This window comes from Ursus arctos, unplaced genomic scaffold (genome assembly GCF_023065955.2).
Source record: "Ursus arctos isolate Adak ecotype North America unplaced genomic scaffold, UrsArc2.0 scaffold_3, whole genome shotgun sequence".
Lineage (NCBI taxonomy): Eukaryota > Metazoa > Chordata > Mammalia > Carnivora > Ursidae > Ursus > Ursus arctos.
Window position 1 is genome coordinate 62,755,783 of NW_026622985.1, and position 22,391 is coordinate 62,778,173.

At 41.8% G+C, this 22,391-nt stretch overlaps 1 protein-coding gene across 1 annotated transcript in view; it reads right to left on the minus strand.

Moving 5' to 3' along the window:
• Positions 1-19,492, minus strand: part of AOAH (acyloxyacyl hydrolase) — a 243,487-nt gene extending 223,995 nt beyond the window's left edge. The window contains exon 1 of the mRNA XM_026509300.4: positions 19,140-19,492. Within this exon, the coding sequence (XP_026365085.3) occupies positions 19,140-19,275 (136 nt within the window). The 5' untranslated portion in view covers positions 19,276-19,492. The remainder of the gene's footprint in view (positions 1-19,139) is intronic.
• Positions 19,493-22,391: the final 2,899 nt, after the last annotated feature.

The window sequence follows — 22,391 nt, forward strand, 5'->3', positions numbered from 1 at the left end:
ATAAAAGTCAAAAATTACAGAACACGCCTCTTCATTCAGAGCTACGCGATCCAGGCTGTGGAGTACTGAACGCGCTTGCATTTCTCTCTTCTACCCTCTGGCAATTTCGGAGTCCTGGTTCATTGCTTTTTAAGCACTGCCCTGTCCTCTCCTTTCATAGAGGCCAAGCAGAAGAATTTGGATAGTACATCTTACATCACACAGTAGATTAGTTTCTCTGCTACTTTATATGGACTAGTATTTCTTTTTTTTTTCCCCAAGATTTTATTTATTTGGGAGAGATAGAGAATACAAGAGCAGGGGGAGGAGCAGAGAGAGGGAGAAGCAGACTCCCCACTGAGCAGGGAGCCCGCGGGGCTCAATCCCAGGACCCCAAGGTCATGACCTGAGCCAAAGGTAGACGCTTAACTGACTGGGCCACCCAGGCGTCCCCAGACTAATATTTCTTTTTTTTTTTTTTTAAGATTTTATTTATTTATTTGACAGAGATAGAGACAGCCAGCGAGAGAGGGAACACAAGCAGTGGGAGTGGGAGAGGAAGAAGCAGGCTCATAGCGGAGGAGCCTGATGTGGGGCTCGATCCCAGAACGCCGGGATCACGCCCTGAGCCGAAGGCAGACGCTTAACCGCTGTGCCACCCAGGCGCCCCAGACTAATATTTCTTAATGAATGTTTAAGTTTTGAAATTTAGACTAACTACCTTCTGATTCAGGTTCTGTCACTGTGTAAACTTGGGCATGTCACTTGATTTTGCAGGGCCTCAGTTTCCTCATTGGTAGAGATCAACTGGAAAACAGAGGGTTTTCCTGCACTTTAGGAAGTCATTAACTGCACGTGTTGTGAAGACAACTGTATCTGTACATATCTGTATGTGCCTGTTCCCACTTGCAAATAGGGGATCTCCAAGAACTTTGTGTTCCCTAAAAACAATTATACAAATCTAAACCAGAAATACTAGGCACACCCTATTTTAAACTAAGAAATTCTACAACTTCTTTAAAAATCTTTGGTTTAGATCGCAATTTCCGAGCTGTCAGGTCCTTTCCTTGAGCTTCAATTGATAGTGGCCCTGCCAATTGAAGTTTCTACCCTCCTCCCAGTTTTAATGATCTGTAACCAAATAAATCAGACTTTTAACAAGGAGATAAGCCATGAAATATATTAGAAACATTCACATTTGAAAGATCATTTTTATAATATAAATAAATATACCCTACTTTATCTGTTTTTAAAATCATCGTTTTAATATTTGGTTTCTCGTAACATGCAAGGAACTGGAGCTTGAGATGTTTAATAGAATTTCAGAGTAAAAGAAGATCTTGCAGCAGCACTATCCAAAAGAACTTTCTGAGAAAATGGAATGTTCTCTAAATTTGTACTGGCTGATACAGTGGCTACTAGTCATATCTGGCCATTGAGCACTTGAAATGTGGCTAGAGTGACTGAAGAATTAAACTTTTGATTTAATTTAATTTAAATAGTCACACACGGTGAGTAACTACCATATCGGATGACACCATCTTAGAGAATGCCCCATGTAACCCGTATCAGAGGCTAAAAATCTCATAGCACCTCCTATAAAGCAGGATTTCTCAACACCACCACTACCTATTGAGTGGGGCCAGATAATCCTTTGTGGGGAGCTTGTCCTGTACACTGGAAGGTGTTAAGCAACATCCCTGGCCTCTCCCCATTAGATGCCATTAGTACTTGATCCCCAGTTGTGACAATGTCTTCAGACATTGCCAGCTGTCCTCTGGAGGTTGTAGTCATCCCAGGTTGAAAACCTCTGCCCTTAAGTAAGTCGTCCTCGGGCTTTTCCTCGAAAGTACCCAGGGACCAAGCACCTTACCAGTTCTATATCGGATTTTTGAAATTATTAGGAGAATATTCCATATATATGGATGTCCGTAATTTCTCTTCTCTAGTCTTTGTCCACGTTGGCAACTCTGGTTAACTGTTTGTGGAGGAGGAAGACGGAACTAAACAAGCTAGTTGAAACGTCTATTAACAGGAAGCTCAACACATAGTGGTTAAGAGCGTGAGGGGCGCCTGGGTAGCGCAGTCATTAGACGTCTGCCTTCGGCTCAGGGCGTGATCCCGGCGTTCCGGGATCCAGTCCCACATCGGGCTCCTCCGCTGGGAGCCTGCTTCTTCCTCTCCCATCCCCCTTGCTGTGTTCCCTGTCTCACTGGCTGTCTCTCTCTCTGTCAAATAAATAAATAAAAAATCTAAAAAAAAAAAAGAGTGTGAGCTCTAGAACTAGAGACGGACTCAATTTCTGGTTTTGTCAGGAACTAGTTGTGGGTCATTTGCAAGTTAATTCAGTTCTCTGTTTCCTAGTTTTCTCACTTGTAAAATAGGAATGATAATAGTAACCAGAGTTGTTTTAGAATTAAATGAAATAATGCCAATAATATGCTTGGTTATTATTACTGGAAGTAATAATGACAATAACATTCTCTCTTGTTGTGCTACTTGTTATTAAATATTTTATCACGTGATCTTCTGAATGATTTTATAGATATTGGTATTCCCATTTGATAAATGAAAACCATGGAAGCTCCCGTAATTTAAGTGGTATGTTCAAGCACATGCTAAGTGAATTCAGAAAGTTGGATTCAAATCCAGTTCATCCAGTTCCAATGTTGGTGTTCTTTCAGCCATACGCAAAGAATTCTCTGCCTGAAGAAACAACAATTGTTGGAGAGGATGTGGAGAAAGGGGACCCCTCCTACATTGTTGGTGGGAATGCAAGTTGGTACAGCCACTCTGGAAAACAGTGTGGAGGTCCCTTAAAAAGTTAAAAATTGAGCTACCCTATGATCCAGCCATTGCACTACTGGGTGTTTACCCCAAAGATACAGACGTAGTGAAGAGAAGGGCCATATGCACCCCAATGTTCATAGCAGCAATGTCCACAATAGCTAAATCGTGGAAGGAGCCGAGATGCCCTTCAACAGATGACTGGATTAAGAAGTTGTGGTCCATATATACAATGGAATATTACTCAGCTATCAGAAAGAATGAATTCTCAACATTTGCTGCAACATGGACGGCACTGGAGGAGATAATGCTAAGTGAAATAAGTCAACCAGAGAAAGACAACTATCATATGATTTCTCTCATCTATGGAACATAAGAATTAGGATGATCAGTAGGGGAAGAAAGGGATAAAGAAAGGGGGGGTAATCAGAAGGGGGAATGAAACATGAGAGACTATGGACTATGAGAAACAAACTGAGGGCCTCAGAGGGGAGGGGGGTGGGGGATTGGGATAGACCGGTGATGGGTAGTAAGGAGGGCACGTATCGCATGGTGCACTGGGTGTTATATGCAACTAATGAATCATCGAGCTTTACATCAGAAACCGGGGATGTACTGTATGGTGACTAACATAATATAATAAGAAATCATAAAAAAAAAAGAGAAAACAAACAAACAAAAAAAGAATTCTCTGCCTGATCTCACCACCTTCCATTCTGTGTCTACGAGGGATCAGTCTATAGTGCACCAGGGATGGAGAGTTTTCCAGAGTCATCAGGGATTTGTGTAAACATTGGAAAGGCCAAGGTGTGAACGTCAGAGAAGCCACCTGCCATGATCTCAGTCTGAAACACTACAGCTGGAGAGGTTCTCAGGAATGGGTGGAAAGCTGCGGTGAAGCCGCATCTGCCCATGCGTCTGGATACAATCACCGCTGCAGTAAAAAGGCCTCTGCTTCTCCTCTGCCTTCCAGATAGCTCACTGGTACTCTTACCTGGAAGGGAATGGAATTCTGGGAAATGTAGTTCCTGCTTTGCTTCTGCAATGCAGTGGCGACCTAGAAGGGGATGGTAGTGGTTCGAAGCCGACAACCAAGAATCCAGCACATAGCCAAGGGATTCATTCAGTCACCATCAGTTTCTATGAGGCAGGGTGATATGTGCGAAAGGTCATGGGTCCAAATGCTCCCTCTGGCACCTAGAGTTATCAGTGAGTAATTCATTTTGCCTCTCAGCCTCTTTGCATATCAGGGTTAAGTAAAACAACGTCCTGAATGTCTCTCACAGTCTGGAACACAGTGAATGCCCAGCTGGTGTTGGTTCTTGCCTCTCCCAGCTATACACAGACACGTGTATGCTGAAGCCTATTTGCCCTAAGTGCTCTTACATAGTTTAAGGCAAATGTTCTTTGGGCAGGGATTACTGGTTGCCCCAATATCCACTCTTCGTTTCTTTGTTGACTCCATGATGGCCTGGGTGAAGATCATATTTCTGGCCTCTTTTGAAGGCAAGTGTGGCCACGTTCTCACCTGCAGCTGTGAGGGGGAGGTGCTGATGCGTCTTCCAGGTCTGGCCTTTGAAAGGAACTGGACCTACGCTGCTCTTCTTCTCCCTCTTCCTGCAGGCTAGGATGCCGCCACATTGATGAGAGCCAACCGTGGGCCGGCAGCCATGGATCGAAGGCAGTGGAGCAACAAGCCAGAAGGAACCGGGCTCCTTGTCCCTCTGGGACTGTGTGTCAGCCAAGACAGCTTGGGCTCAGACTACTATGTGAGTGAGAAATAAACTTTTGTCTTGTTGTCACCACTGAGCCTTCTTTGATGTAGCAGCTTGGCCTGTCTTCTAACTATACACCATTGAATGCAGACACTCCTACATAATTCCTCAATTATTACATGAAGGCAGCTTTCTGTAAGGGTGTGAATGCTCACTTGAGACAGATTTCAAGCCAGAATGGCCAATATCTCACTTAGCCAGCTAACTTTATTTGAAAGACAGATCCTGAAAGTGGTGGGTGAACAAAGAAGTGCAAAAATGGGGAGAGGCAGGGAAGCATCTGGAACCAACACCAGGGGAGCTCAGATACCTAGGAGGGGAAGCAGATAGCCCTTTAAAGCCGCAAGATATACTCTCCAAGATGACAGGAGAGCTGATAAGAAATGCTCTTGATGCAGAAGTCAGTGACATTTCTTGGCTTTCATGAATAGTGCTAGTATTAAAAACAAACAAACTTGACAAATACAGCAATGCTTCCCTCAGCCGAATGACTGGGTGATCATCTGTGCTTAGCAGAGCAGCACGCATGCTTCCAATAATCATAATTTAAAGATTCCAAGTGATAAAAGCATCACATTGAAATATCTGCCGCCTTCATGCTGGCCTGACTACACAGACACAAAGAACTGAAAGGTACTGCTAAGTCACTGGGATCATGGCTGGCACGTTTATCGTGGCATTTACTATGTCGTAACCTCATCAGTTGTATAGATGTCCTTTCTCTAGACTGTGAGCCCTCTATGAATTATTTGCCTTTGCACCTTCTGCTCCTAGAATGGTCAATAAATATTTAAATGGATAAATCTGTTCAAACTCTTTACTTTGCAGTGACTCGTTCAAAGTCAAAATTAATAATAGAAAAAATCTGATTGCTTTTTTCCTTCTATGTGAAAAGTTCTATTTTTTCCAGGGCATGAATGGGTAATATAAACCTCTTATTAGGCATTCTATAACCCAGATCCACACATATACGCACAAACATAAAAAACACACATGCATGAACATACACACAAAGACACGTAAGCAAACACAAAACATACATAAACACAGAGACCCACACAATACACATACAAATACACACAAATGCATGGGGTTTACATTTGAATTTCAGGCAAATAATGACTAATATGTTAGGATAAATAAGTTTTAAGTATTTTATACACAAACACAGGCATGGGACATACTTATCTTAGGAGAATTATTTGCCCGTTTACTTGAAATTCAAATTTAACTGTGTGCCCGGTATTTTTATTTGCCAAATCTGGCAGTTCTACCACAAACAAACACATAGGTATATGTGCAGAAACCCATATAAGAACACATAAGCAAGTACACACACAGACACATACACTCCAAAGATTTAGTCCCTCCTAATATTCTGCCACTGCCAGATTGCTCTTCAGATTACCTGTCCTAGCTTTCCTTAGAGAGCTGGGGAGATACCAAGTGTCTTGGGAGGGAAGCAGAAGGCTGATAATTCTCCACTCAGTGATCCTGTGTGGAGGAGGGAGAAGGAGCCTTATTCTTCAGTGATACGACCAGCTGCTTTAGAAAGGGCATAGCTCCTTCCAAAGATTCTCATTCTCTCTCTCTCTCTCTCTCTCTCTCTCACACACACACACACACACCTCAGCATCTCCAATCACCACAGTCACCACTAGCAATTCCTTCTACATGATTTTGTAAAGAAATTCAAGCTCCAGAGAGAAGCTTTTATTCCCCAGAAGTCTATGACGCTGTTTACAAATATGCTTGGCAATGAATGATGGAGTGGGTTCATATGAAATTCTACCTCTGTTTAGGGTGCTACCATCTACCTTTAACTTAGAGATCCTATGGGTAATTCTTGACACTACCTCGCTCATTGTCCCCCGCCCCATAACCCTTCACCATTACACACCTACTAATGTCCATCCATCTCAGAAATGTCTTGGATATGATTTTTTCCCTCTATTCCCATGGCCACAGGCCATCCTTTGCTTCTTACCACCTCTCATCTGGATGCTGACCTCAGTCCCTACTGATTCCCCACAACTTGCCAACTAATTCGTCTTCTGAGGGGACACCAGAGTGGAGCTCCCAATGTGCAGGTCTGAACATGATCCTCCCTTCCTTGAAACCCTTGGATGGAGCTCCATTTTCTCCACCATGAACCCTGATCTCTCAGGATGGCCTGAAAGGCCCTTCTCTGTCAGAACCCACTCCAACCTCAGTTTCCACTTTCTCCTCCGATATTCAGCCTGGCTCCACCAAAGTGAATGACTTTCCCTACAGGAGCTTCCATTGCTCAGTCTTTCTCCCCTCATTCTCTGTGTCTGAAGAGTTCTTCACCGCCTTCTCTGCCTACTGAATTAATTATCATTCAGATCACATTACATATCCTCTCCAACCCCATCCCACACTGTCTTCTACTCCTGTAGAATTAATTACTCCCTTTTCTGTGTGCCCACAGTCTTCTACATATACTTCCCATTTACCATTAGAGTTATTTATTAGCATTTACAAGCCACTCTCCCTACCATCCCTAACCTTGTGAGGTGAACTCTTATTCATATATGAACCACCAGTATCCGGGATAATGCCTGCCACAGAAGAGAGTCTTAGAAAATGACATTGTTGGTAGAATATTACTGGGCAGCAGTGTGGGCTGGGCATACTAAGCAGAGGCCTTGGAATCAAGAGACTAAGACTGGCGTCAAGAAAATAACATTTATTACCTCCATGACCTGTAGCAAGTTATGTAATATCTCTGTGGCAGGCAGCATAATGGCCACCTGAGAGAGGTCCACATGGTCATCCTCAGAACCTGTGAAAATATTGCATGCAGGGCAGAGGGAAATGAAGAGTACTGATCAGCTGACCTTAAGAAAGGGCGAGTATCCTGGATTATCTGGGTGGCTCCAATGTAATCACAAGCATCCCTAAAAGTGAGAAACTGAAGCAGAAAAGCAATCAGAGTGATGTAATGTGAGAAGGGCTCAACTCACCATCGCTGGCTTTGCAAATGGAAGTGGGTTAGGAACCAGGGAACATGGGCACCCTCTAGCATGCTGGAAAGATAAGGAAACCTAGTCTCTCCTGGAGCCTCCAGAGGGCATGCAGCTCCGCCAAGACCTTGGTTTTAGCCCGGTGCATCCCATGTCAGACTTCTGACCTTCAGAACTATAAGGTGATGACTTTGTGTTGTTTAAAGTCACTAAGTTTGAGGTAATTGTTACAGCAGCGCTGGGAAACTCATACAAGCTCTAAGCCTGTTTCTTTTTTGGGAAATGAGGACAATAATAATCCCAATCACACAGGGTGGTGGAGAGAAGCAAACAAGCTAATTATGTAATGCCCTGGTGTGGTGCTTCGCACGGAATGGGTGCTGAAGAAAGGCAGTAGTGAAATCAATAGCTACAATACTAGTGCTCCCACTGATATGTGGTTGTCGTGTAGAGCAGAGAGGGGGCTAAGTTGGGAGTTGAAAGAGATACCCAGGGAGCAGCAGTCTCCTCGAGTGGTTCATAAGAGGGTAATGAGAAGGGGCTGAATCTGCTGCCCTGGAGATCCCCCAGGACCCTCTGCAATGACAACAAATGGAAATTGCCACCAACCCCCTTCCATTTGAAATTCTACAATAATTATGACTGTGCATTTGTAGGATGTCATTAGCTACACAGCTCTTCATATCAGCCCGCTAGTCCATCAGGTAGAAAGTCACTCTTTATTTCTCAATGATTTTTCTTGCGTGATCATCTTACTGGAGAAATTTCTCACCTTTGTCTTTTGAGAAATCTCAGAATCTTACATATAATATGTTTCAGTGCTGTCATAAAGGTAGAAGAGCTGAAGCCTGCATTCATTTGAGGATGAGATACTGTGGAAGTTGAATAATAATGAACTACATCATCATCATCATCATCATTATTATTACTATTATTCAGTAGGGAAAGAAATGTCTGTACAGGGAAATAAGCCAGATTCCATTAGCCAGGTTATCCATTATGTATTTGATATGAACTTAGTGTGTACTGTTTTTAATATGATTTTTGAGATTAGAGATCTGTGTCAAAGTCAACTCCAGAAGACAACAAAGACTAAACACAACTCTTTAAGGATCTATTCTCATTACAGTTTGCACAGTTAGGTGACTTTTATTTTTGTTTTAATCCTGGCTCTACTGACATCCTAACTTGTAACTCGGTAAATGCATGATGTGTCAACCCTCAGACAAGACTTCACGATGGGCAGAGATGTTTATACTCAGAAGTCCACAGATAACCTTTAGCTGAATTGTGAGCAGACCAGTTATCTCCCAATCTCACCAGTACTTTAGTCTTCTTAGCCCTAGAAAGCTTCGTTAATGTGGATTTCCTGCCTTTTCCCATCTCGGTCCCCAGTCTCATTTGAAGGGGCTACTGAGCAACAGAGTGGCCCCAGGAAGAAAAGAAATGAGGCAGTGAGGGAAGGGGTGGGGTAAAGAAAGGGGGTAATCTTTAAGCCCCCACTCTATATCAGGCTCATACTTTGCAGATGTTAAACCCATTGAAACTTCCTACAGTCCTCCAAGGTTGCTGTCTTCTCACATACAGGATTCCTGCTGGACTGTAAGCTTCATGACTATATCATCACTGTATCTCCAGGGATTAGGATGTGCATTAAGGCCTGTTGAGGGGAGTTGAATGACTTGCCAGAGGTTGTAAAGCCAATGGTGATACCAAATTTTGATCCCAGGCCTGTCTGCACATCAGCCCACACTGACCACATTCTGGACACCTGAGCTTCCCAGCCAAGACTACACAGAGAAGTCATGGGCCCCGCTCTTGCAGTGTGAAGAGTTATGGCAGGAGAGGCTCCTTCTGACCTGCAACGTCTTCACTCACAGTCCGAGTGGGTCTGTGTGTGTTTGCACGTAGGGAAGCTGGCTGATCCTGGGAAAGAATGAAGATATATGGGAAGTGGAATCATGAGCCCCACTCCTGCCTAGCCACTTCCTTCCCCTGGGCTCACATCTGTCCCACAGTGCTTAGTTCTGTCACTGTAACAACATGTGACATTTCAGGACAATATTACCCAAATTGCTTTAATTTTTTAAAATTTCCTTCCACTAAGAAGGAAAAAGAATGGGTTTTCCTATTTCCATGCAGTCCCAAACTCCCATGTTAGTTTAGTTCCCTTTTATAGAAGGGGGACACAAGGCGTTTACCTTGACACGGGAGTCAATGTTGATGGGCTCTAGTGGGTCCTGGTTCAAAGAGGTTAGAGTTACGTCCCCTTTTATTATTTCTCCTGGGGTGGAATTAGAGGGCCTAAGGATGACATCAAATCTTAATGCTATCAGATTTCAAATGCTAAGGGACCATCTTTGTTTTTCTTTTTCTCTAATAGAAGGCTTAAACAGCAAGCGAGTATCATTTCTAGGCTTAGAGGGAGGGAGTGCTCAAAGGAATTTTGCAAACATTGCACGGTCTCTCTGGGAAGGAATATGGAGCTTGGGAAAACTGCCACGGTTTATGAATTCCATTTGTTTTCAAAGAAAAGGATGGTTTTTCACATGGCAATGCTAAAGAAGCCTAGCCCATAAAAAGAGATTTCCAAGGGTTTTCCTATACATACCTCAATTGTGATCTTTTGTTTTTCAAGTCTTTTGGTTTTTATCTATTTGTGGGCTGTGTTATTTGACATGGAAAAGTAAGTGCATACCTGCTGTATTGCCATTGCAATTATACTCTTATCCATTACGAATAAGCTTGTTTTATTTAATCCCTTGCTGTAGATTCTACGTTGTCAGATAATATTACCACCTCAAATTTCGTGTGTTTGTGTTTACTTGGTAGATCTCGGCCTCCCTCTTTCATTTAAAATTTTCTGATGATTTGCTTTAGTTCTTTTTTGTTTTGTTTTTAATTCTTGTACAATGTGAAGACCTTTGTCTTATAATAAGGAAAGTAATTTATTTGTATTGTTTGATCTCTTTCCTGTCATCTCTAAGAATTTAATGTTTTTCTGTTTCTACAGTAATATATGCTTTTCCACACTTAATGTTGTATATTTTTGTTCTCTCTCCTTTGTTTTCTTGGCTGGCCTGCTCAGAATTAAATCTACTATCTATTAATTTACTTCAAATTTTTGAATTTCAGTTTATAAGTTTATTATTTTCTTGGGTCAATATTTGGTAAAAGAATAAAGGGAAGAAGGAAGGGGGTAAACAGAAGGGGGAATGAACCATGAGAGACTATGGACTCTGGGAAACAAACTGAGGGCCTCAGAGGGGAGGGGGGTGGGGTATTGGGATAGGCCGGTGATGGGTATTAAGGAGGGCACATATTGCATGGTGCACTGGGTGTTATACGCAAATAATGAATCATGAAACATTACATCAAAAACTAAGGATGTACTGTATGGTGACTAACATAACATAATAAAAATTATTATTAAAAAAAAAGAATAAGTCATGTATTTTTTTTTTTAAGAGAGAGAGTGCACACATGTGTGTGCCCATGAGTGGGGATGGAGTAGGGGCAGAGGGAGAAGAAAAGAGAATCTTAAGCAGACTGCAAACCCAACACAGAGCCGAACTCTGGTCTCCATCTCATGACCCTGAGATCATGACCTGAGCCAAAATCAAGAGTCAGATGCTCAACCCACTAAGCCACCCAGGCGCACCCTTATTCTTTGTGAACGTTCTTTGAGATAGCTTGGGTCATACCCCATTAAAATGAATTCATTCTAGTCATTATAATCACTTTCTAAATCATCCCTAACTGCAATTTTGATTTCTTCTTTGACTCCAGAATTTTTAAAAAAGATGTTATTTGAGAGAGAGAGCCCAAGCAGAGGGAGGGGCAGAAAGAGAAGCAGGCTCTCCACTGAGTAGGGAGCCCTACTCCAGGTTGATCATGACCTGAGTCCAAGGCAGGCGCTTAACTGACTGAGCCACCCAGATGCCCCTCCAAGTAGAATTTTTAAAAAATATTGCCATTAACTTTCAGTTTTATTGCACTGTGCTAAAAATCAGCTAGTATAGTGTCTCTTTTGGAATTACTGAGATTTGCTTTGTGACTCAAGATACCAGTTTTTATAAACGTACAATGAATAATTGTAAGTGTAATTTATGATAGATAGAAATAGAGTTATAAACTTATTAATTATCGTAGTTTTATAAATCCTTAGTAATTTTCTCTATTACTCTCCAGATTCAGGGACAGGCACACTAAAATTTCCTATTGGATATATTTTTTGTCAATTTTTCCTAATATATTTTTTTAACATTTCAATGCTATGTGATTCAACGAATAGATTTAGTCATCATTCATGACCATTAATTCTTTATTGTAGATATTATTAAAAAATATAAGCCCCTTTGTCCCATTTAGCAATGGTTTCTTTTTATCTCAACCTTATTTGATATAATTTATTGCCATATCTACATTCTTTTTTTTGTCCATTGTGTCTTTATCCACATTATTTTTAATCTTTCTTAATTAATTGCAGTTGAGTCTCTGGAAAATCCTATATAATTGAATTTTTTAAAAAAAGATTCTATTTATTTATTTGAAAGAGTGCAAGAGAGAGCACAGAGGGAGTGGGAGAAGGAGAAGAAGGCTCCCCTTGGAGCAGAAAGCCTGAGGCGGGACTCCATCCCAGGACCCTGGGATCATGACCTGAGGGGAAGGCAGACACTTAACCGACTGAGCCACCCACGCACCACTATAATTGAATTATTTAAACTAAGTCTAAATGTTTTCTTGTTTTTAATACTTCTACTTATTATATTCATATTCATTTTAATAATTTCTTTCTGATTTTGTCATCTTATTTTGTACTCTATTTTTTTTAAGATTTTATTTATTTATTTGACACGCAGAGAGAGAGAGCACAAGCGGGGGAGCGGCAGGCAGAAGTTAGAAGCAGGCTCCCCGCTGATCAGAGAGCCTGACATGGGGCTTGATCCCAGAACCCTGGGATCAAGACTTAAGCCGAAGGCAGATGCTTAACCCACTGAGCCATCAAGAAGTCCCTTATTTTGTACTTTTAAACATATTTTCCTTATCTATTGCTTTCTTTTTTTTCCTATTTTTTTTCTTACATAGGCCAAATTTTCATCATTTTTTTCCTATTTCTTTAGAAATTAAAAGTTGTAATTTGGTCTACTAGTGTTAGTCTTTAAACTGAAAAAACATACTTCTCAGTTAGTACCAAGGATAAAAATAACGTCTTTTTGAGATCTGTATAAACATGGGATACTTAGTGCCATCAGACTCTCTTTCCTTTCTCCCATCTTATCCAGCACCTCCCCTTAGGTTTTGACAATAAACAGTGGCTTTTCATTCCGATTACTAATAAGAATAATGAGTTTTATGTTATGAACATTAAATAATTACTCCTGACATTTGCATTATTTTTTATAATTATTTAGATTATTTCAAAATTCTACTTATTCTATTGCTCATCACCATTAATTTCCTATCAAACCTCCAGGTTCAAGTTCCTGGTTTGGAGCACTTGTGCCTCAATATTTCTTTAAGTAGTTTTTATTCAGGAAAGTATGTGGACGCTAGCTCCTTAGTTCTTGTATATGTGAGGCTCTCTTCTGACGCTCTTGCACACGTTAAATATCACTTCCTTAGACGCAAAACCCTTAGGTCACAATATTTCCCTCGCAAATGCTGTGGGTATTCCCTGTGGACTTTCAGCATTTGGTATTTTTAAGAGGCCTGGTGCCAACTGAACTATTTTTATATTTGGAAGACAACGTGTTTTTAATCCCCGAATTCCTGTAAGATGTTTCTCTTTGTCATTTGAGTTTAAAAATTCTACCATATAGATGTGCATTCCTTTTCAGATATTTTGCCTGGAGACTCTTTTGTATTTCTTTTCAGATATTTGTACTTAGAGACCCTTTTGCTCTGAAGCCTCCAGTCTTTTGAAATTAATGCGTTTTTCTTCTATTATTTGTTTAATGATTGCTTCTGCTCCTTTGCTCTGCCTTGCTTCTGGAATCTTTCAGATGAAACACACATACACACTCACATAATCCTCTGGGTCTACTTTTCATCTCTTTCATATTTCTGCACATTGCACATTAGCTTTCCTTTCCTTTTTTTTTTTTTTTTTGGCCTGGGTTTTGGGAGCCTTAATCTCATCTTCTTATGCACTCACATGTGTCTCTAGCTTCCCAGCTGTTGAAGGCAGCTTCTATTGCATGTTTAAAAGAACAAACTATTGACTTACTTTTAGTAATACAAATAACAGATTAATTCATCTTATTGATAAAGGTTAAAGCGATTCAAGTAAAATGAAAAACTGCCCTAACACCTTCCTAACTCACTTCCCTTCCCCCAATTAGAAAGATGTCTATGTGTCTGGGGGGGGGGGTGCGAATTTCCATACCTTTTTCTGTATATTTACATCCATATAGAGATGTATGCTTTTGAATTTTTTTTTATCATTTGCAAAGAAACTTTCTATTCATACTGTTTTGCAATTTGTGTTTTTCATTCAGTAACAGATAGTGGAGGTCCCTCCACGCTGGCTTAGGTCAGGTTTCCTGGGCAACAGGAGATGCGGGGGCGAGCTGCGTGGAGGGGGCTGACTGGCTACTGCTCTTAGGAATAACACCTGTGGGAGAGGAGAGGACGGGATTGAACAGAAGTTAAACTGCAATGCAGCCACAACAAAGCTCTCAGCCGGCTCCCGGAGGGCTTTAGGCCTTTTCAGACTCGCGTCAAATTGGAATAAGGGGGCCGGGGGCCGTGTGAGCCAGAAACTGGATGTGACCTGCCCCGGAAGGGATCATGACCTGGCATGAGGCAGATCCCTTGACAGCTCCTGGGGAGGGTTTCGGCTTTCAGACATTGGCAGGGAGCCCTCTGTGCAGCGGAGGAAACAGTCTCTCTATCCTGAAGGTGCACGGAGACACAGCCTCACAGCACCCGCCACGCACACCGATACCTACGCATCTAATATTACGGAATTCATGTGTGGTGACTTTGGGAGTAAACAGATCATTGAGAAACATCCTCGGTTCCATTTTGACTAAAATGTCACAGATATAACAACAACAACAAAAAAACGCTTAATACGAACATTTTCAAACACATCAAAAGGTATGGAGAACAGCATAACAAACCCTCATATTAGCAGCACCAGATTCAACAATTATCACGCTACTGCAATATTTTCTTTATTCTTTTTTTTGAAGGATTTAAAAAAGAATCCCATCTAACATACAGCATGGTGACTTTAATAAACAATACTGTATTATATTCTTGAAAATTGTTAAGGGAGCACAGTTTAAAAGCTATCACCATAAAAAAATGATTATGTGAGGGGATGAAGATGTTAATTAATCTTATTTTGGTAATCATTTCACCATATATTCATGTGTCAGATCATCATGTTCCAGACCTTTCTTAATCTTTTTTTTTTCTTTATCATGGAAATTAGGGAAGGAAGGGAGTTAAATATGGGATCTCCCATAGACCTCATCAAACCTACCGATTTCAACAAGAAAACATTATTTATTTATACAAAAGCAACGGATTAGTAAGCCATAACTTTTGCTTAAAAGCCATACAATGTTCCAGTTAGAATATGTGTCAAAAGAATGTAAATACCTCCTGCGTCAAAAGAATGTAAATACCTCCTGCGTACTCTAAGTTTCATTACTAACTTAGCTGTTGAAGCTTTTCTGTAAAGTATTTGCTTATTCACCTTTCTCCCACATGTGGGCTTCCCAGGGCCATTTCACAGCTTTTTGCTTCCTATAGCAAAACGGACTCTCACTGTGAAATAGAGGTGTCCATTATCTCCCTTACTCATTTTTATTCTTCATGTTGCTCCAAAGTCATCAAACAGTTCTTCCGTTTTTCCCCTTAGAAACAGCACCACCTGAAGCTAGAAGGCTCATCTCGCTGGAGACTTTCCTGTCTTTTCCTATGTCACCTTTAAACAGTCTTTAATATGGTAATGCACAATGTCTATCTCCAACTGCTCCTGATTTGGGTTAAGTAATTGCTATAATCTGTCAATACAAAAGCCAGACCTATTATGTATCTATCTAGCATCTATCAACCATTTATCTAAGTACCGGACACTGTCTATCTTAATATTTTGAAAATATTCATGGAAATAAAACACAGATGTCACCCATTAATTTGGTTTCCTAACTCATATCCAATCATCCCTGTGCCAGGGGCTGGGAAATACTTTGTTCTGGGTCCTGCTCTCTAGAGGATTAACCTAAACCATTTAACTTCAACCCAGTGACATCTTTACCTTTTCAGCAAGTCCTGCCATAAAATTACTGCATGATATGAATATGATTGTTGGAGTCATAAATCGGGGAGTCACATGACCTATATGCTCTGTTCTCATCGAAGGCCAAGATTTCACAAACCCCTAAGAGGTAGACATTGCCAAGAGAAACTTCTAAAAAAATCATTATAGGGGGTGAGCATGGGAAGTAGAAATAACACGGTTTTAGGAGTTTGACTTCTTCCTCAAATTTCAACATTGCTGTGTCTCAGATCTCTCTTCCATAGAGTAGGAGTGACAGTACTGCCCAGCACAGGAGAAGAGCCTCAGCTAAATATCTGCCCAAATCCCTCCATCCCTCAGCAGTTCATAAATTGTTTCTTGTGCAAATAACGTATTGTAATCTGCCTTACCACTTTCCATTGTGAAATTAATAATTTTTTAAAAACCACTGTTTTTGTGAGCACTAAATATGTGCCAGGTTCTGCTTTAAGCCCTTTACTTGCATTGCTTCCATTTATCCGTGTGGCCATCCGACAGAAGTGGTGTTATTACGACCCCTGTGGAAACAAAGACCACCCAGAGGAGAACAAGCAGAGGCTGGTCGAGATCTGCTACAGGAGGGGGTCAGCCACCAGCACTTGCACTTGCTGGACTGAGAGGGGGTCGGGGGGAGTGGGGAAGCACACATCTTCAGGTGTGCTCTGATGGAGCATGAAGAAGCAGGGGGTGGGCTGCCATCGGATGTGCTTTGTTTGGAGAGAATATATTTGGCTTTCTCTGGTTGGTTCTGAGCTGGAAGGAAGGGCAACAAAACTAGAGAGGCTGGCAGTCCTTGGTCACATCCTAACAGCTCTGGATTGACAGCGGCCGACCTGGTGATGGCTCCCCGGGCTGGTTGCTGCAGAGGGAGAGGCCCCGGTTCTACTGCCACACATGGTCTGACTGTTGTCCATTTGTATATTCAGTCTCTCCTTCCTACCTTAAAGTTGAGGGCACTGAGGCACAGAGAGCTTAAGTGACTTGCTCAAGGCATCACAGCTAGTAAGGGCCGAGTTGGGATTAGGAGCCGGCAAGGGGGCTCCCATTCACCCCCATCTTCTGCCCGTCAGCCCAGAGCCTCTTCTAGCCCTCCCCCTTGCCCGGGTGTGACCCCGAGCGGCTTGCTTCTTTGCTCTCTCTGCCCCTCTTTCCTCATCTGGAAGATACTTAGAAAAAAATAAAAGCCAACCCTTTCAGGATTTTTATGAGAATTCAAAGAGATATCTGCCTTAAAGTTGTGGCATATGGTAGATGCTTGAAATGTGTGTCTTACTTTTGAGAGAACGAGGATGCACTTGGTAAATATAGGTTGGTTTCTAAATCCAATTGATAATTATCTATATTTTCACATCTTTTTGTTCATGAGAAGGAGGTTGGGGAAGTTTATTTGAAACATATTTCAGGCAGCTTTCCACTGGAAAGAATAAGGTGTTGAGGCTATACAGGCCCACTACTACTTCTAATAAAATAAAATATCTAACAGTTTCCCCATTATTTCTTCAAATCCTTTTCATTGAAGCTGTCCCAGCCTGCAGCCATTTCTGCTATTTTCCTTCCTTGGGCAGCCCCACAGCAGCACCTGCTTTCTGTTTACAGAGCCAAGCCCGCAGCCCGGAGCCGGTGTGATTAATTAGACATTACCACTGCAGGACACACTCCCCTCCCACCCTCCCCAAACACAACAGTGATTCTTTTTTAATCCTCTCAATAACCAGCTCACATCCCCCAACTTAAAGCATTTGGCCTTCATAGTTGTCTTATTTCAGGTCCAATCAGAGGCCAGGGATTGGCCAGACCACTTTCCTAGGGACCAGAGGGGCTGCCTGAGCTACTTTGGGAGAATGAATGGCTCCAACCAGACTTCTGAGAACCTCATGGGAGAACGTCAGCGTTCTCAAGGAGGTAGTGTTGAGCTCATCGGACCAGCAAGTGCAGGGGAATAAAGACTCAGTTAATTAGAACCGACACCTCCTCCTGGTTCTGCACACGTTCTCTGTGCATGATTCACGTGCATGATTCACCCGTGCATGATTCACGACCGTATAGAGAACAGGAGTCACCCTCCAAGGTCACCATGAGGTTTCCGTGGACAAACAGACACAAGGGCCGAGATAAACTTCACCCAGCCCACGAACGGCATGGTATTTTTCCAAGTAAGCCATCTCACCAAATGGTAAAAGATTCTAGAGTTGTAACTCACCACTGCAGACTGATGTGCTTTGGAGCAGTGGGGTTCGGAGCCGAGGGCGAGGAAAGAGTTAGTGCAAAACGGTGGTTTTATTAAAGGACAGGACCCTTGCGCAGAAAGGGCTGCGGGGCCAGGATTGTGAGGACCAACCGATTATATACTATGGAGTCGTGGGAGGTAAAGGCAGGGGGACGTCTCCAAAAGGATTTCCATATGCTAAAGAAGACCCATAGGATACTGGAGGCCTTGCTATGATCAAGCTAAGGGTGTTTCCCCTCTAGCAAGGCATTAACATTAAGATAGTTGGGAGTTTCCTGGAGGAACATTCTACTCTACCTCAAGTATTTGTCCATGGGCTGCAGGTTATAAGGAAATTTAATTTTCTCTACATTTCCTTCTGCCTTTATTTCCCACGTGACAGACCACAGCCCGAGGCACAGATTTGGCTAACATTATTGTCAAAAGACTCGTTGATTTTCTAGAAAAGAAAAATGAGAATCTGGTTCTTTAACCTGGGTCATTGAACGCTCAGCCGCTTTCCACCTTGCCCCATCTCCCTAAGGAACCTGGAAGAGCTGGATGGAGACCAGAAGCAAGATAAGATGAGGGGACTCTGAGTTTGTGCCTGACTCTAGGCCTGACACTATACAACTTTTGCCATCATCTCACTGAACACAACAACCCAAGGGTTTTAAAACCCGCGCATTGCAAAAGAGAAAACTGACGTTCTTAGCGGTTGAGTGAATTGCCTCAGGTTACACAGGTAGTAAATTTCAGCTTGAACTCACAGCAAATTCCTCAAGCCCATGAGCTAAGACAGACTGGTTCAGAGGGAAATGATCGGACTGAGTTGCCTAAGCACCAGGAATGATAAGACTAGCAACCTGTTTTTTAAAAAAAATTTTCTCTGTTCCTAGACTATTCCATACCTTTTCTCTAATCCTCAGCACGACCCTACAGGAAAATCAGTTTCAATGAAGAACCGCTGCCGAGAGGGATTGCCTTTCCCAGTGTTACACAATTAAATGGGAGAGACAGGATTCGAAGCCAGCTCTGTCGGCTTCCAAAGGAACTGCATCTTTCCACTACATCACATGAAACAAGAAAGACTGAAAAGTGATACTCACTCTGCTCGAAGCCGAAGGATGTCCTTTGAAAACCTTTCTCAGTGCTTGAACTCTTGGCAACGGCGGCTCCAGGTCGGGAGGAGAGGGGCTGGCGGGGCAGAGGGGTTGGCCGAGTCTCTCGTCTGTACGCTCTCATTTGGCCCTCGTTCCCCTTCTGCTCTGCCCTTCTCTCTTGCTACCCGCTTTGCCCGTATCATTGTCCTTAGGAGCCTGTGAGCTCGTGAGCCCAAGAGTTTTCTTTTACTTCTCTGAGAATTTTACATTCACGGTCAAAGGCACAGAAAGAGTTCTTGGTGCAGATACTCAGACGGCAGTGCAAAGATGGCTGCCTGGAAGAAAGCCTGCAGGCTGTCTCGTGAAAGGGCTCCCGGGACGGGGGAGGTGCTGGGAGGAGGGGATTTAGGCCAGTCCTCAGTGCCGCGGCTCAGAACCTGACCTAGTGAACACGCAGCGACCGCGGCTTCATTCCTCAGAAGCCGACTCACGTTCATCACACTCGGGAGCCTGACGTATTGGCCATAACTGCCAATTTATTGACTTAAATGAAAACTCACTGTTACGTTTCAGAAACACCTGATGCTTATTAAGGTTTCCTGTCCTCTGGATCGAACCGACAGCTACTAGAGATGTACCTCGCTATGCTTCCTTGTCAATTCATTTCCATCCTTGGATCTATGAATATGCTTTGCCAAGTAATTTTCAAGTCTTGCTGACCAGGGAGCTATGTTTTTCTTCTGTATATTGCCCATAGATCAATTAGGTGTTGATTTTATGGTTTATTTATTTTTTTATTTGAGAGAGAGAAACAGAGAGAAGTGGGGGGTGGGGGAGGGAGGGAGAGAATCTTAAGCTCAGCCTGACTGGGGGCTCAATCTCAGGAGCCTGAGATCACGACCGAAGCCGAAATCAAGAATCAGGCTTCACTGACGGAGCCACACAGGTGCCCCTGGTTTTATAGGTTAAATCTAAAAGTAACATTCCTTCCATTTATAAATTATTGGGGGAAAGGGCATCAGATCACAAGTTTTAGCTACTGACAACATTGAGTACTTGTTGCATGAATAAATGAATCAGATTCTAAATAGATGTTCATTTCCAACATTCTAATAAAACTATTCTTGTCAATATAGTCCGTGACCACCACAGTGCTAAAATATGGGTTAATTCTCAATCCTAAACTTGACTTAACAGCATTTCACACAGCTGATCTCTTTTGTCCTTGATTTGGTTTCTTCACTTGGTTTATATCAGTGGTTATCCCTCCATAGCCTCTTTTTCCCACTCTACATGGAATGCCGCAGAACTAAGTATTTAGTTCTGTGTTCCTCTCCATATAAGGGAATCTCATAGTCTTATGGCTTTAAATATCATCTATACGCTGGCACTCCCACATTTGTACCTCCAGCCTAGACTTCTCTCCTGAACACCAGGTTCATATATACGTCTAATAATGTGACATTTCTATTTAGATACTTAATGAACATCTCAAACATACATATCCAAAACTAAATGTCTTATCTCGTGGCTATGTAACCGAGTTTTGGCCTGTGGAATGTGAGTGGAAGTATACAGTTTTCTGGGTCTAGGCCATAAAAATCTTTTGTGTAATCCTCTGTTCATTTTCTGTCTTCTGGCTAGAAGTTGATTCCACGGGCAATCTTGAATGAAAATGGATCCATACCAAAGCACATCATAATAAAATGTCAGAACACTGAGTGTAAATGGAAATTTTTCCTGAGAGGAGAAAATAGATGGCCTTTTTGTGAATTCTATCAAATATTTAAAGAATTAACAGGAATTATTTGAAACGTCTTCCAAAAAATAGAATAAGGAACAGTTCTTAGTTTAACCTAAGAGGCCGGTGTTTGATATCAAAGCCAAAGACATCAGAAGAAAAAGTAAAACTACAAGCCAATGTCCTTAAAAATATAGATGCATAATTCTTAACCAAATGCTAGCAAACCAGCAGCATACTGAAAAGATTATATGCCATGACCTAGGAGAATTTTCCCAGGAATACAAAAGTAATTAAACATACGAAAATTGACCAATATAATATACCACATTGACAGAAGAAAAGAAAAAAGACCTATACAATTATCATAATACACACAGAAAAAAACATTTGACAAAATCCAATAGCCTTTCATAATAAAAACACTCAACAAACTAGAAATAAAAGAGAACTTTCCCACCCAATAAAGGGCATTTATGAAAAACCCACAGTTAACACCATTTTTAAGGGTGAAAGACTGAAAGCTTCCCATCAGAAATAAGACAAGGATGTCCACTTTTGCCACTTCAATTCAACAATGTGCTAGAAGTTCTTGCCTGTGCAATTAGCAAGACATAGAAATAAAAGGCATATACATTGGAAAAGAAGAATTAAAACTGTTTCTTTCTTTTTTTCTTTTTTAAGATTTTATTTATTTATTTGACACAGAGAGAGAGATAGCCAGCTAGAGAGGGAACACAAGCAGGGGGAGTGGGAGAGGAAGAAGCAGGCTCATAGCGGAGAAGCCTGATGTGGGGCTCGATCCCATAACGCCAGGATCACGCCCTGAGCTGAAGGCAGATGCTTAATGACTGAGCCACCCAGGCGCCCCTAAAACTGTTTCTAACCATAGAGAACGTGTTCTTATACATAGGAAGCCCTAAAATATCCATTAAAAATGATTCAAATTAAGGGAGGGATTCCTCGGGGTACAGAATAGAAGATCAATACACAAAAATCAGTTGTATTTCTAGGTACCAACAATGAACACTCCGAAATGAAATTAAGAAAACAACTGGATGTACAATAGTATCAAAAAGAATAAAATACCTTTGCATAAATTTAACGAGGGAACTGCAAGACTTGTACACTAAAACTGTAAAATATTGTTGAAGGAAATTAAAGAAGCCCAGAATAAATGGAAAGACATGTGTTCATGGATCAGAAGACTTAATATTGTTACAAGGCAATGCTGTCCAAAGCAGTCTACAGATTCATGGCATTCCCTCTCAAACAGGCCTCTCCGAGAGCCTTTTTAGAGAAATGGAAAAGCTCGTCCTAAAATTTATATGCAACCGTAAGGGACCCTGAATAGCCAAAACAATCTCGAAAAAGAACAAAGCAGGACTCACACTTCCTGATTTCAAAACGTGCTCGAAAGCTTTGTTTTCAAAGCTAACACACACGGTATGTTACCAGCCTGAAGACAGACATGTAGATGAATGGCATTGAATTGGGAGTCCAGAAACAAAGCCATG